At 39.8% G+C, this 15996-nt stretch overlaps 1 protein-coding gene across 1 annotated transcript in view; it reads right to left on the bottom strand.

Annotated features, from left to right (window-relative positions):
- Positions 1-2212: 2212 nt before the first annotated feature.
- The window catches only part of LOC139688186 (uncharacterized), a 435789-nt gene continuing 422005 nt past the window's right edge, over positions 2213-15996 (bottom strand). The window contains exon 6 of the mRNA XM_071585613.1: positions 2213-4232. Within this exon, the coding sequence (XP_071441714.1) occupies positions 4153-4232 (80 nt within the window). The 3' untranslated portion in view covers positions 2213-4152. The remainder of the gene's footprint in view (positions 4233-15996) is intronic.

Raw genomic sequence — 15996 nt, 5'->3', positions numbered from 1 at the left:
TCGGATACCTTATGATGCTGTTTTAAATACACCTCCCGTCAAATCCTGTTTTACCCAACCTGTGCGTTGGGTGTGTGATGCCCTGATTACTCGCATAGACATCCGCGACCGTGCCTAATATCTTGTTATTAGCTCAGTAAATTAGCTCTGGGATGCCTTGCGACACGCAGTTGCCAAGGTTGCGGACTCTGAAATTGGATTCTATTGTTCTATAGTGTTGACACGCAGGACGCCATCTGACGCGACTTGATCTAACTGCAAATTCAAACTGAAAGTCCCAAACAGCCTCTCTCTCGAACAATCAATCGTGGGGCACGACTGCGTCGCAGTTCTCGTTCCACCATGAAAATTCATGGACGTCGTTTGAAGAACCAGTTGTGCCTTCGGAATACGAAGAAACCCTAAGTTCATGCCTTGTAAATTAGGCATCCAATTTTATCGTTTATCGATGAACCCCTTAACTTTGAACTCTCAACTTACGCTTACGAGTGCCTAATTCTAATGGGAGAAAACTCCGCTACCAGTACAGCTTGTTTGATTCCCTACGAAAGTCTCATTACTTACCAAGCAGGAAAGTTAAATTTCACTTGACGCTCAAGAAGGATTTGCTGATATGATCCGAGAAAGTGACAAACTATAATTTTCGCAACTTTTTTAAAAATTTGTTCCAAAAACTACGCTGATAGAAAAAATCACCATAATTTATTTAATGAGTGAAATAGATTGCATATGAAATACTTGATGCAAATAAGGGAAGCATACTAGGCTGATACCAATAGAATTTTTATTTTTCACGATCATGGTTTCCTTGCATGGGTTCGTATCATCAGGTGAACTTGGGATGCCTTGCAACACTCAGTTGCCAAGGTGACCTGAGAATGAATGTTGCTTTGCAACGAAACCGTGGTCGTGAAAAATAACAATTCTAGTGGATTCTCTCAAGTTAGTCTTCCTTCATTTGCACCTAGTATTAAAGACTTTCATAAAGTGACGTTTGGAACTGTGTCTTAGGCTAATGAAATGTAAGTAACCATAAATATAAACATGCCTGTTTGGAAGGCTATGAATTTTTATTAATTGTTTGCACAGATCTTTGAGCTCGCATAATAATAATAAAACTAATTCCCTGAAATAGATTATTGGAGGCCCTACTTTGTGAAAACATCAAAACCGGTAATATTATAAAGATTTTTGGGTGAAAACAGTTTATAATACTACCTACCTATCAAAATAAGTTTTATTTAATCAGTAACCCAATTCCTTCTTAAATTATACAATAGAAATTTTATAGTTGACTTCGTAGAAATAGTCGATAATTCAGGAATGATTTCTCTTCATATCTTGAGAACGAAAAATAAATTAAAAATTAAAGGAACATGAACATCAAGGGAAAAATACTCATGGGGTGCGGTAGAAAGAGGCAAAGAAGGAAGAGAAAAAGCAATTTTATAAGAAAGGAAGAAATTATGATTAATCAAGAAGAGATAAATCGGAATAAGAGAATTATTCGTCCAACATGGAAGTGGCAATGCCAGAGTGAACGGAGCATGACGTAAACGATGCGCAGAATAGCTGAAAGTAAAAAGACTTTCGCAACAAGGGGATAATTATTATTATTGGCTTTTTAAAAAATAAGCGAAATGTTTTTCTAGATTGGGCACTTAATGATCAGAGACATGGACTATTTAAAGACTTAGTAGCCGAGTGATAGAGGTTGATGCATGAGATCGAATGGGCAGAAAAAAATGAGTTACAAGGATACTTTACACAAAAGAGCAGAACAGGAAAACACAATAATAATCACGCAAGGAATAAGAAAAGATGGATTGGGCAGACCTTGAGACAAAAAGAGTTTTTAAGCTACATAAAATGAAGAAATATAGAACGGAAGAATCTATGACCAAGGGATTAATACGTAGATGCAAATAAACATGTCAGAGAGAAGACCTATTAGGACGTGAGGGATTTAGCATTAAGAAGGGAACACATTTCATTTATAATAAATACAGGGTGAATATTAAAAACATTTCGGAAGGTGGTTTTTCCATAAAGTTAATTTAACTCGTTTAAAAAAGATGAACTGCCATATTTCCAATGCTAGATTAAAAATTCACAAAACAAAAGGGAAAACTCGTATTATGGGATATATTGCACAAAATATTCATCAAATGACTACATTAAAAGACTCAGGCATATTTTTATAATACTTTATTGATATTTCCTGAGACACACGCACACCAAACGTTTAAAACATCATTTGACAATTACATAGTATATGTTTCTTTGTTTCTTTCCCTGGCCACCTTCAGACGTCAATTGTCAAAGTTTGGAATTTCATTCCATACTCTCTTCAAACCTTTCATAAACAGTGCGTCAGATGGTAGAACACACTCGCCATTTTCAGGAACGCGGAGCAGGCAATAAATCACATGTCCACGAGACCACGCCCACACCATGTTGCTGTTGTTTCTCTGACCTTCGAGTCGTCCCAAGTCCACTACAGAACTCTAAACCTATATACTATTTATAGTAAAGGGTTTTTTTAGCTTCATGTTTGAAATTTTTAGCATATTTACACTACATGTAGTATGATTTTTTGGAAGCCTTTTCACTGTACATTCTGAATATCTGTGGTTAGAAAATATTTGGGATTCCTTTCATCTCTCTCATCCTTACATTAATCGTTCCCATACCTCATCAAAATGATGAATCACAGTTCTCACCATTAACTAACGGATCGATCTACTGAAAAACACAGTTTTTTGTTTTGTTTATACTATATTATTATTATTAATTGAAAATTCGTTCATAGCAAACTTAGCTATACATGTATATATATGTATGTATATACCCAATAAACTCGCTGGAAAAATTACTTTTCTTCAAGGATTGCCTTCTTAGGGTAACATATTTTATTACGTGTTCGGCCAGTCGTAAAAAACAGGGAGTCGATTTAAGCTATTTTATTTATTCTCCAGTCAATGCTCTGATTCATTGAACGAAGAAGCACGGAATGAGCTCATGTGGCAAATTTCGGACAAATGACTAATTTACACTGTGATAAAATGGAAAATTAATGAAAAAGTATAAAAATTTTAATTATTATTATCAAACAGCTCAACTTAATGTATATCAGGAGTGTGAAGGTGATTTTTTCTACGCATGAACCGGGAAATTACCTTTCGCCATACTCTGAAATTAATAGAGGCCCATTATTAAACATTTTAGTTCCAAAACGAAATTTTCCAGAAAGTGTTTCCCGACCAAAAATATTATTTTCACATACAGCTCTAACTTCGACATCGATATATTCAACGTCCATCGCACGATTTTCAAATAGTCAAGGAAATTCAATCGAACATTTTATACATACTCAAAAATACGAAGTCCATCATGGAGAGTGACACAAATAATATCGAAATCCCTTGTGATATATCTTCTTATGCGTACTTAACATCATGGTTATTAGTAGAATTTTGTTTTCGCAGGGTTTTTATATTAAAAAAACGAGGCCAAACCATTGAGTCCAAATTCGGTGCCTTGTTTCAAGTGTCCAGTGGAAATACGAAATCGTATTTTCGATAGTCCAGATGGAGAACTAGGTCATGGAGAAATAACTCCTTACCTAACCCTCAACCATCCTCTCTTTATCTCTCTCTGCCTCGCCCTCATCCTTTACAACACATGTCTACCTCCCTCCCCTGCATCAAGAGAAGGATGAAGAGGATGGGCATGTCCGTTCACGGTTTCCTAAAAAAAACAACTACCATATGCAGTAGTTTACATTTACTTTTATAATTCTCTGTCCCTCCGAACTAATAGGTTTGCTTTGTTCCTTAATAAAAAGGCTGCTTCAGTTAGAATGATTCTTCCGCGACGTGGTGCCGCGGGCTGCCGTTTCAAATCACCTGTGCACCCCCTTAACACCCCTTACTCATCTCCTTCCTCCCATTATCCTGTTTCACCAATCACGAAAATTGTCCTTTTTTGCATCTCGACCCCTCCAGTCCTCAACACCCCGTCCCCGCGATTCCCTCTTCTCCCACGAAGTCCTTGCCGTCAGCACCTCACTCCTCCGTCGCCCCAGTGCGTCACCCGGCGCCTTTCTTCCTCTTAACTCCCGCTGCCGCGCGGTGGAAGAAGCCAGCACTGCTATCTCCGCCCGAGGACAAGCGAGGATAGCGCCGCCAGCGGTAGCACCCACAGCTCTCCCCTCTCGCGAAGTGCACCACCTGGGAAAGACGAAGAGCAGAGTAAAAGAGGTTGAACGCCCAGAGTTACTTTCATCATTTCAGGCGCTGCTTGCGAAAAGAACTGGATATTTTTATAAGAGCATGATTAATTATCTTTATGAATGATATGCTGGTTTCTTCTGGATATCTATTCCCAGTTTGGATAGTATATTCTTGGTATTTTTAACGTACCAATCCGCCTGGAGATTTTCCTTTATTGAAACCTCAAGTCGAAGAATTTTGTAAATTTCCACCTTCTTGACATTCAGTTTGCAATGTAACATTGATTGGATTATTAATGGTCCAAAGAAGGTTTTGGCAATGGATGGGTAAGGAGGGGAAATCAATACCAATATTTGAGATAGCTACGAGGGTCATCCGGAAAGTAGTACCCGTTCGTGAAATAAAGACACAAAAGTAAATATTAACAAACATAAAAAATTTTATTTGAAAGAGGATACTTTAAACTACTTCTCAACATAATCTCCAAGCAAATTAAGGCATTTGTCATAACGTGTGACAAGTTTCTGTATTCCTGCTGCATAGTCCTTCGCCGCCAGCTCATTGAGATACGCGAGGGACCCATCTTGCACAAATTTTTGCATAATGCAGATGGTGTTTAACAATTTCATGAACAATTGTTCGAGAAACATTGGGAAAATGCTCACAGATGTCATCAATTGTGACGCGCCGATCGTTCCTCACGAATTCGTCAACTGAGCTCACCAGTTGGTCTGTAATGACAGACGGTCTCTCCGAACGCTCATCGTCGTGTGTGTTCCCCCTCCCCATGTTGAAGTTGCGACACCACCGCCGAACAGACGACTCGTCCATTACATTGTCTCCATACACCTCCTTTAATTGGCGATGAATATCACATGGGCGAACGTTTCTTGCATTGAGGAATTTAATCACTGCCCTCACTTCACAACTGGCGGCGTTCTCAATTTTTTTAAACATTGTAAACAATCACAGAAACAACACAGGCAATGCTAGCGTCACGCAACTTGGCTCAGAGAAGGCAGACAAGCCACTGAAGCTATCTGACCTCGTCCAGCGGCTACTCGCGTCGTCAGCACTTCATGCGGCACGAACGGGTACTACTTTCCGGATGACCCTCGTATAAACAGAAGCCCATTTAAACAGGCAATACGCACTTCGTGGTCTCAAAAATATAAGTCCATACATTTTGGTCACGTTTTTGTTTTTACAAAAGGATTTCTAAAATTATAGTTATACTTATGAATACATTTTACTTTAACATAGATTCAGTTTCTCTTTTAGCCTAGTAATGCAGATCACATTCGATGGCTTTCCTAAAGTGTAACATTAATTCAGATACTTCTCAATATACAAAAATAATTTTCTACAGTGAATCAGATTTCCTCCTTAGGATGTTAGCAGCTACTATTAAGATTGATTGGGATTGGGCTACTATAGGATTGATTAATTGCAGAGACTTTTAAGTAGTGAGATCAATTATCCCGCAGGTAAATCCTCTCAGAATAGCCAGAATTTAGAAATTCCATCAAAGGATTTCGATGGTGAAACCTGGAAGAATAAAACTTCATTCTGGTAACAAATATTCGATCATTACATATTAAAGACGATGTCAAGTACGAGGAACTTAATTATATTATAATTCGTTCAAAAAGAACTTTTTTGAAGTAAAATATTTTATATATTCTCGGTATATTTTACCTAACGAAAAAAAACCAAAAAATATTAGTTACGCAATACTCTTAGTAATATATGGAAACTCATTTGCCATTATTTTTGAGAGAAAATAAATGCTATTCATAGCCAGAAAATAATGGAATATAATATTGGTATAAATTATGTTGATGGATAATTACAGCTTAGAATATATTAAATCAATTTTCATAGTATACCCGTAATTTGGAACTCATGTTTCTAATATCATAAATTTTTGTCATATGAAAAACACACAAAGGTTTCGTACTCAAATTTCATACTAAAATGTTCACATTTCCAGCAGTTAAGTAAGGCTTACCACCCAAGAAAATGGATATAACACCACTTATCGTGAAAGCATAAACATGTAGAAAATTTTAATCGGGGTTTTATTAGACCATCAAATGTAGAAAGATTGCTAGAAAAATTCCGATGCATTTCCCTCTTTCTCTCCCACAAACCAAATTGACTTCATCCGGGTGGTCATGGCAAAGCAAGCAGTAAGACTGGCTTTTAATATCCCCGTACCTCACAAATCGGTCATCATTCCTTTCCCCATTCATCCCTAAATTCCTCTGTATTCGCCAGGGCCCCCCACTATAAATATATTTCCCTTCGAGTGGGGACCGAGCTCTCATGCCGTGAATTCCTCTTCCCAAATCGTGATTCCCGTCCCTTTCGCCGGGCAAACCCTCCTCCGCACCCCCTCCGCCGTCCATTCCCCCTTGCCGGTGGTACATTACGCGGCAGAAGAAAGGTAGTGGCCCCCGGAGACGGCGCCGACCCCGGACGGCTGGGTCCCGGCTCCTCGCACACGCGCCCGTCCTTGTGGGAGTGCAAGGACCGTCTTCCCCCACTTCCTCTCCAATGGCTTCCACACCCCTTCCATTCTTTCCAATCCCACTAATTTCCTCTTCGCTCCGTGACTCCTTTCTTCCCAGGACTAATCCCGTAGGCTCCTCTTCCTCCCACCTAATTTTAACTCCATTCACCTCCCACCACCCTCCAACCCAACCTCCTCCCTCACCCCAAACACGCCGGCGCCTTTAAAAACAACCCCTTTTTGTCCCCTCCTTAATCGTTAGTGATCGTCTCGCCCCGGACCATTAGGGTATAAGTTTCTCTCGGGAGGAGTAAAAGAAAAGCCAGGTTAAGCAAGAGGGAAGAGAGTAAAAAAAAGAAAGAAAGGCAGAGAGAGAGAGAAATTGAGAGACAGAGAGAAAAAGAAAGAAAGCTTAGAGTGTTAAAGAGAAAGGCAAGGGGCAGGAGCATTTTTGAAGTGATGGGTATAGGGACTACATATATGTAACCCACATGCGAATTAACTTCTCAGTGGGAGGCGTATTTGTGTGTGGATAGAAACGAGGCTGTGCAGGCAAAAGGAGTCGGCCGATTTCTGAAGGTACCCAAAGGGAAAGAAGACCTTCCTCTTTTTCCGGCGCCCTGTTAAAACGGGAAGTATTAGGAAGTGGGACGGGAAGGGATGGTGGATTCCATGGGAACCCAGGTGTGTGTTTATAAGTGCGATCTCTTTTGTGCATGCGTTGCGAGGCGAGGAGAAGCCAGGGGAACGGGAAGGGGTTTTAGGGGGAACGAGGGGGAGTTCCTGTGTTTCGGAGTGGGATGGAAACGGGGTGGAAGAGCACCATCGCCTCCTTCCGATGGTTCCACCCTCCATCTCTCTCTCTCTCTCTCTCTCTCTCATATTTACGCACACGTACGCAACAACCCTCTCCCCTTGTAAACCTCTCCCATTCCCAACCAACTTCCTCCCCACCCCCTCGCGCAATCCCCTTCGACCCGCTTCCTCTCTTCTCCCACCCCGACTCCCCATCTCCCTCCGCCATGTCTCTCTGCTAATGCCTCGCTTGGTTACCTAGGAAAAGGGCGGACGTTCCCCTCTAAACGGAGGAGGATGCAACGGTCGGAAAGGGTGAATGGGGGAGAGTGAAGAGGTTGGAGAGGGCCGGAGGTAGGGCGCGGTGAGAACGAGGAGGCGGATGGAGACCGGGGTATTCCGTGAGGGAAGACCCCTAGAGCTGCACTGGTAGTAGTTAGTCGGTGGAAGGTGGGAGAGGTGGGAAAAAAGTGAGTAATTACGACCTTAAAGTTTGTGGAAGTGACGCTCCCTCGTGCGTGCGAGTTTCCGCGATAGTGGAAAGCATCTCTCTCTCTCTTGCCCTACTCTTCCCTACCCCTCCCTCCTCCGGCATCGACCAATCTCTCCAAAGGACCCGCCGTTGGTTTTTATTTTTTTCCACCTCCTCCACTTAAGAACATTGCATGGAGTGAGAATTGTTCTCGTGCCAAGGATCCCCAGATTTCAGCGGGAATACTTCCATGCTTTGATCTTGAACGATTTCTTTTTTTCTTACCACTTTGAAGATGATGGAGATTACGACGAATTATCGATATCTTTGCACCAGGATTGTAATCCATAAATTGGTCGCCGTCCCGTTAATGTGAGTATAATGCGCAAGCGTCCCTACTGGAAAGTAAAAATATAAGAAATTTAAATTTGTAATTTTTATTTTGTCTTACATGTTATTTTTATTTAAAATTGATTTCAAGGAAAAAATTTATGGGTATATTTGATGCGGCGGACTATATTCTGGCTTTTCAGCCCGTGATCTCGGGTTTTAATCCCGGAAATGGTAGGATTTTTAGTGATATCCCGATCCCATTTGGGGTGATATGAGGAGAGAACTTTAATTGGAGTACGCAGTCCATTGGATGGGACGTTAAACTGTGTACCACTGACCCCTTTCGGTGAAAAGAGACTAATGCCTACATCCATTCCTTGAACATCCCTCCTTTCCTAAATCACTTCACCTATCCCTAATGACGCAAATGACCTTAGCTCTCGGTCGCGGCCCTTAATAATTACTACTGCTGATTAAATTGGTCTCTTGAAGAAGTTGCAAGGCAATTTTCAAGCATACCACATCCGTGAAATTGCTTACCATCCCCACCCGAAGTTAACTGTTAATCTCGGAATCGAAAATGGGCAATCTTTTTATCACACTAGAGATAAGTTGATATAATTAAGCGTTTGTTTCCAATTTTAATAATCGACCCTTCGTTTTCCTTCATTTTATAATGGAAACCTTTCCTTCAATCTCATATATATATCCTTAAAGATTATGGCACAAACAAAAATTTTAAACAACATACGTATATCGACATTTATTTTTGATTTTCTGTAAATTTTAAAAATATTTTAAAATGGTTATCTTTAGATTTTTTTCAAGAAAATAGGAACACCTGCGGGAACGTGGATTTAGCGGATTTGAAAATTGTCCTCTTCTAGTACGGTTAAATTCTAACTATTGGTGGAGTTCCAAAATCTCATTTCAACGCCTCTCAACTATGGATTTTAGCCTATATTACAGAACGCATGAAGGATTTCATCGATAAATTGCTGTCCATTTATCTCCATTGAGTATATTACAACTCTTGAATGCATGTTAAAATCTCTCTCTAAAGTACGCTAGTTACTCGGGCCAGTTTTTTGCACCTGTATTCAGGAGTTAATTACTCATGATACAGTATAAATACATAATTTTCAGTGACACTATCCGAAAGTGCAGCGTGTATTTTAGACAGCTGGCACGCTGCTCACAAACGGATTACAAGCGGCCAAGCAATGTGCGGACCTTAATTCTTTTACGTAAGCTAAACAGTGTTCTCTACATCAAAGTCTTAAATTAGGTATTAATTATTTTTATTTGTTAAATATTCTTTCCCAAAGTATATTATGAATAATGAATACATAATTCTAGCGTTTTGTGCCTTTATGGTTAATTTATTAGAAATATTAATTATAATGTAATACATAGCATACGGATAGAAATAGTAATAGTTTTCAAATTCTAATGGAAAAGAATATTTTATTAATATAAATCGGATGCTACATCTAAAACCTACATTTATGTGTATTTAATCTATGTATAAAACAAAGTCGTAAATCGTGTTAGTTACACCATTTACAACTCAAAAACGGCTGTACCGATAATAATGATATTTGGTTATTTGGGTTCACCTCAGTCCAGAATAGCAGAATAGCCATTAATTATCGTTAAAGTATTGTATCGTAAAATATCGTATCGTATCGTCGATTTTGGTGATATTTGTTTTTTTGGATTCGTTCAAGCCCAGGATAGCAGAATGCCGGTTAAAATATCGTAAAAGTATCATATTTTAATATCGTATCGTAAAATATCGTATCTTATCGCTTCATCGAAGAAATGTCAACTTCGGAAGCAAAGTGACGCGGTTCCTGGTCATCCTGATGTGCGTTCTACTGATGTTCTTCGCCATATTTATACAGTCCATCCGAAGAATGATGAATGCTTCTATTTGCGGTTATTACTGGTGAATGTTCGAAGGCCAATATTATTCGAATCACTACAAACTTTTAATGGCTTAGTTTGCCCAACATTTTTTGCTGCATGTCAAGAGCTCAATTTGCTTGAAAAAGATAATCATTTGGACACGACAGTGGCTGAAGCAACTATTTCTACATATCCAAATCTTAAACGCACATTATATGCTATCCTTTCGACATGCTTCCCATCCAATCCACGTGACCTTTAGAACAAATTCAAATTGCAAACAGAGTTAAAAAAAATTGAACTCATAAATTTTAACTCAACATGAAAGGGATTTTCTAGATAAAAATATACTTGGCACTAACAAACCGCTCTAAGTTAGAGTGACAACAATTATAAAGTAAGATAAAGGGACAACAAATTCTGCAAAAACAGAATGCTTCAGTCTTTAAGGTTAAGTCTAAGACGCCATAAGGAGCCAACGGGCTAAATTTGATAATGATTTATTTGTGTCTGGGTTGCGTGAGGGGTTTGGCACTCGGGTGAAGACAAGTAGAGAGTACAAATATATATTTTCCAGATTAATAGCTAAGGGGCAAGAGAGGTTGACGATTCAAAAGACGATTAAGATGAAAATGAAGATGAAAATTCCTCTCACGGGTATTTAAATAAAATACAGTTAAAGCAAGATGATAAATGCGAACAGAAATTCAAGAAAATGCGAAGGAAATCGGCTCCTATATTGACGGTCTTGCCACATATCACGAAATCTTACTCTCTTTCATTGTACAAGATCGTCATTGAACTCAGTTGAAGCAGCAATAATGGCCATGATAAATAAAAGCAAGCTTTTTATGAAAGATTAAATCTTATTTTCTTATTACATAAAGTAATCATTTCCTACTCTAGCTACATAAGTTTTACACAGAAGCAGTTTATTGAGAAGGTGAAGCTTTATTCCGCTTGAGAACATACCCGCAATCTACGTCCCAAAAAAAGAAAGCGATAAACAATCGAAGTGAGCTCTATCGATATTAGATTAGGAATCTCTCGTATAAAAAATCATTGACGGAGGTGCTATATAAAGGAAGGACAGAGAGGATGACGTATGATGGCGTATGCATAAAATTCGTTTCTTTGTTCAGTGAGATATCAAGTTTTCTTTAATTTCCATTTCCTTTTGAGAAATTTGTCTCTGTTCCTCTTGGTGGAAAACGAGAAAGCTTTCAGTGATATGTTTAATAACACATTTATAATTTTCATATCTCACTTTTATCAAACTTACGTCATTTATTGATGGACTATGAGGAGAACTGACAGGGCGAAAAAAATATCGCTGTCGATAATCCATAAAAAATATTTATGAATAATAGAAGCTGTTAAAAAATCGAGAACTTCTTCATCGATTATTAAGAAACGACCAAGGAAAATGCCAAGGTCTCAAAACACAAGGCAGATATCGATCCGCGGATAACGTTTTCGGAGTACCTTCATCGTCAAGCTGGATATTCATCTCACGTCTGACATTACCAAACTTATTGGGTTATCCAATGTTTGTCACCCTCAGGGAATGTCAGAAGGCACTCGTCTCAGCATGTACCAAACACATGCCGGAATAAAATGAATAATGAATTTTTACGTCTTCATGAATCACATAATACGTATCGCATAAAGGAAATAGCTCTTTTTTTGATCAGCCCGAAATCTGTACCAAAAACTCAAAAAAATTCCGGTTTTTTCGACATTTAATAAGAAAAATATTAATTACCGTTGATTCAAAAATATAACATCTTCCGAGAAAGTAAATATCCCACGCCAGGCATTTCCCATACATCGGACGTGAAGATGATGAACGCAAGGAGGTGAAAATTACATCAAGGCACCGTCGGGTTGGAAACTGACGACTTCTCCAGCAGAAAAGGAGTCGGAAAAGAAGTTGGCACATGTGAGGGAGGAAGAGAAAGGGAGAACAAAGAGGAAAAACAATTCCTAAAAAATCCCGATTCCTGAAATCTCTTTTGCGAACCTTTTTCGCCGACGGATAGGGAGAAGTAGGAGCACCCACGCGGACGAAGAGCCAACACACGGGCGCATAAAGGGAAGAAGACGTGCTACGGAATGGAGCCGGGGGCGAACGGGAGAGAGGGGCCCTGATGAAAATTTCAGCCTGCCCTTTACTGCCCCCTTGCCCTTCCACTCCCTTTCCCCGTCCCCTCCCCTCTCTTCTCAAGCCCACCCTGCGCTTCCGCATTGCCCCTCCCTCCCCTGACCCGAAACCCTTCGTCCTCCCAAGTCCACGAAGGCTCCCCGGACCCCCATCTCTCCCGCAACCACTCCCTGCGCCCTCCTTAAATACGCCCGATCCGAGACCTTTCTCCTGCTCCATTCACTTCGGCTTCCCCTTGTACCCTAAGGTCGGATCCTCTCAGCTTCTTTTAAGGAAGCGCGCCCCGCGCTCGCGTGTTCCACGAACCCTCCCTTGTACCTGCCCTCTAGGGGCGATGTTCGGCGAAAGAGTAAACTCCCCCCCCCCCCAAACCGAATGGTTTATTTTCTCGTAAACCAGTCTATAAAGTTTCTCTCTTTCCACACCCATCCGCACTGTGGTTGCGCAATGACGTGATTATGCTACCAATGTGGGCGCAGATTTTGTGAAATTCTAGTTCAACTCCTCTTGCACTCTTAAGGGTTTTTCACTATTTTTGCAACTTGATTTATTAGTTAATACATGTTTTAACAAGGGGAATATTTTCTCAACTCTGTGCAAGCGCTCTGTGGTATGGGTGTTATGTGGACGTGTTGGATTGAAATCGTAGGTACTTATCACCAGTAGATATTTTTGAAATCCGATGTTAGAGAACTGCAGACCCTAACCCTACTAGTTGCATAAGAACACACCTTCAAAAACTCCAGATTTTGAGGTGAAAAATTTTTTTGCTTGGCTCGAACATTAACTCCCACTTACTTTAGTTCTCTTCGGCTACATGTCTTAACTTTACCTAAGCATACTGAATTATAGCAATTTTAAACCAGTAAAATACATTCCAGAAGTTCAAAGTTATCAGGCTCACCCTTGCAAAAACGCACCTTGAGAAATTAGAACAACTTTTTAGGTTTCACTGGGCTTGATTGCGAGGTTTCTGAAGATGTCACATGTAATGGAACCGGTCGCTCTTCAAATTAGTTTGATTGAATTTGCTAAGTTTTCTCTAATTTCTATATTATAAGTCATATTTAAATCCCACATTTCCTTTAAGGGAAATATAATGCCATTTTTACATTAAAAATTGTCTAAAAAATATATTGTAATAATATTTTCAGATTTCAATACCAATCAAGAGACCACTCTCATGTAGCATGTGTCTTCACGTCAGTTAGCTAGTGCGGTAAAGGCTAATGAATTCATTCCTCCACGTGATGCAGAGCAGATGTGACCAAGTTTATGGCACAATCAGGTAGTAGAAAGGCTTAGTCCGAAGCATTTGTGGGAAAGTTAAAATTAACAACTACAGCGGCGTGGATCGTGTCACTTAACTGGTTCAATCTCCATCAGCAGCGAGAGCATTGGAATGTATGATTAACTCCAGTATCCCATTATATTTTCATCCATTACTTTGTCTTTGCCTTGAAAATCTAAAAATTCGAAGTTCACGAACTGGATATGGGATTAGTGGTTGATATTTTCTTTCGGCCCGTATCTAGGCTACAAAAAATTGCACTAGCTATCGGCGTCAGTATAAATAAAAAATTATTAACGCTAACAGTTAATTAAATTAGGGTTCCCGGAAAGCTTAACGTGGTATACTGTGTTTCAAAGTAACGCGTTATACGAGAATGTACCAAATGTATGTTCATTGAATAACCTTCACGTCTTACCTACTTAGGGCCTAAAAAGCCAAAAAATACTTCGCCATTTCACGAAACTGTCTCTTTTTGCTCCAGTGAAATCTGTTCTTACCAACTTTTTCCAACTCTATTAAATTCCCTCATTTTTTCTATATACTCATTTTTCCTTAAACCCCTAGTGTCATTTGCCTTCGGTAGCTAGTCGGCCACCTACAGGGTTCGTCCGGAAAATAAGTGTACTGACTCCTGGGCTGGGCGCGCCGCTCCAGGCGCGCCCAGCACCGCTCTGACGGGCTGCGATTGGAGGGGGGTATGTTGGCAAGCGACGCTGAAAAAGGCAGTCGGCTCTGAGCTGTGGTGTAGTGAGGAGCTCTGTTAACGCGAACCTCCACGCTCGACCCACGTCACGGAACGCGATGCCGAAGCAGCGTTATTCCATCAAATTTGCGGTAAAGCTTGGGAAATCGTCTACCGAAACTGTCGGTATGATTAACCAGGCTTACGGGGAGTCAGCCATGTCCAGAAACATGATCTTTCGGTGGCACAAGATGTTCGTGGAGGGCAGAGAAGAGGTCGACGACGAGTCTTCGAGAGGTTCCCGATGATGCCTTCGCGGGAGCGTTACAGGAATGGGAACGCCGCTGGAACAAGTGTATCGACTCACAAGGGTCCTATTTTGAGGAATATTAGCTTAAGATATGTAAAAGTGTAATAATTTTTTTTCCTGAGCTCAGTACACTTATTATCCGGACGAACCATGTACATCCTTAAATTTTTCCCCATGCTCAATCCCCAAACTATTTACCCTCATAATTTCGTGTAGTGATATGACTCCAGATTCATTCTCTCTGAGCAAAAAAGCCAGATAAGCACTTCTTTTGTACTTGCCTAGTAGCAGCGCATGCAGTCCACCTTCCACTCGTAATCCACTGACTCCTAACACTACCTCTTTCATTTTTACCATTCTAAATGTATCCCGCCTCAATATTTCTGCTCTTGTCCGAGAGAGCACAGTATTTTGTTCACTCAGCCCTTTGGATAATTTTGAGCAAAATTTGTTTTTGGAAAGTGAAATCCCATTTTCGTTAGCAGGAAGAGGGAAAAATTAATTTTTATGAGCTCGATTGTTCGCAAAACTCAGGCTCCAATGGGTTGGAAATTTGATTGCTCCCCTCATATTCTTTATTTCCTGAAAAGAAAAAATTAAACGTGAGACGAATGCGCCCCTGGGCACTTTGTTTTTTACTTTAACTCCTTCCAAACTCATTTCAGGGAAACTTTCGAAAATGACTAATCCTTTCCCTCCCCCAACGGGAGAGGAATTTGCAACGTTTTAATTCTGTCGAACAACAAGTTACGTTTTCATTTTATCAGGGGAAAATTTGAAAAGCTAGCTTAATGACTTCTAGGAATACTCATGGCACAAATTTGAAATTAATGATGATTGCCCTTGTAAAAGCTACATGGAGTTTATGATGCCACAGGAATTGAATGAACTTCCAATTGTTGATCATCATTCCCTTCGAGGGAGCCTTTCTCCAGTTTTCGAGTTCCCACTCTCCAACTTTGATGCGTATTTTTCCGAGATTTTTAAGCAAATACGAGCTTGAATGCAGACTATAGAAATCATGAAAGATTTATATTTTCTCTGGTAGGTAGATGGAAAATGTTTTTTCAATAAAATGTCACAGAAGGAAATTTTTTCATATTATCAACTAATTTATCTAGCAAGTTAGAGTTAAGAAGGCTAGAAGACTGAATGGCAACATAATGGCAATTATTTAATCAGAAAATTCGGTGATGATTAGCTCAAAGTTTATTTTTTATTACCAAAAGTATAAATAAAGTTGGATGAAGCTGAATAAATGTAAAATTATATGTTAATTTAGCTG

Source organism: Hetaerina americana, unplaced genomic scaffold, assembly GCF_022747635.1.
Source record: "Hetaerina americana unplaced genomic scaffold, ioHetAmer1.1.p SCAF_2, whole genome shotgun sequence".
Classification (NCBI taxonomy): domain Eukaryota; kingdom Metazoa; phylum Arthropoda; class Insecta; order Odonata; family Calopterygidae; genus Hetaerina; species Hetaerina americana.
Note: the sequence above shows the minus strand (reverse complement) of the source record. Positions and strands in the feature narration are given on the sequence as shown.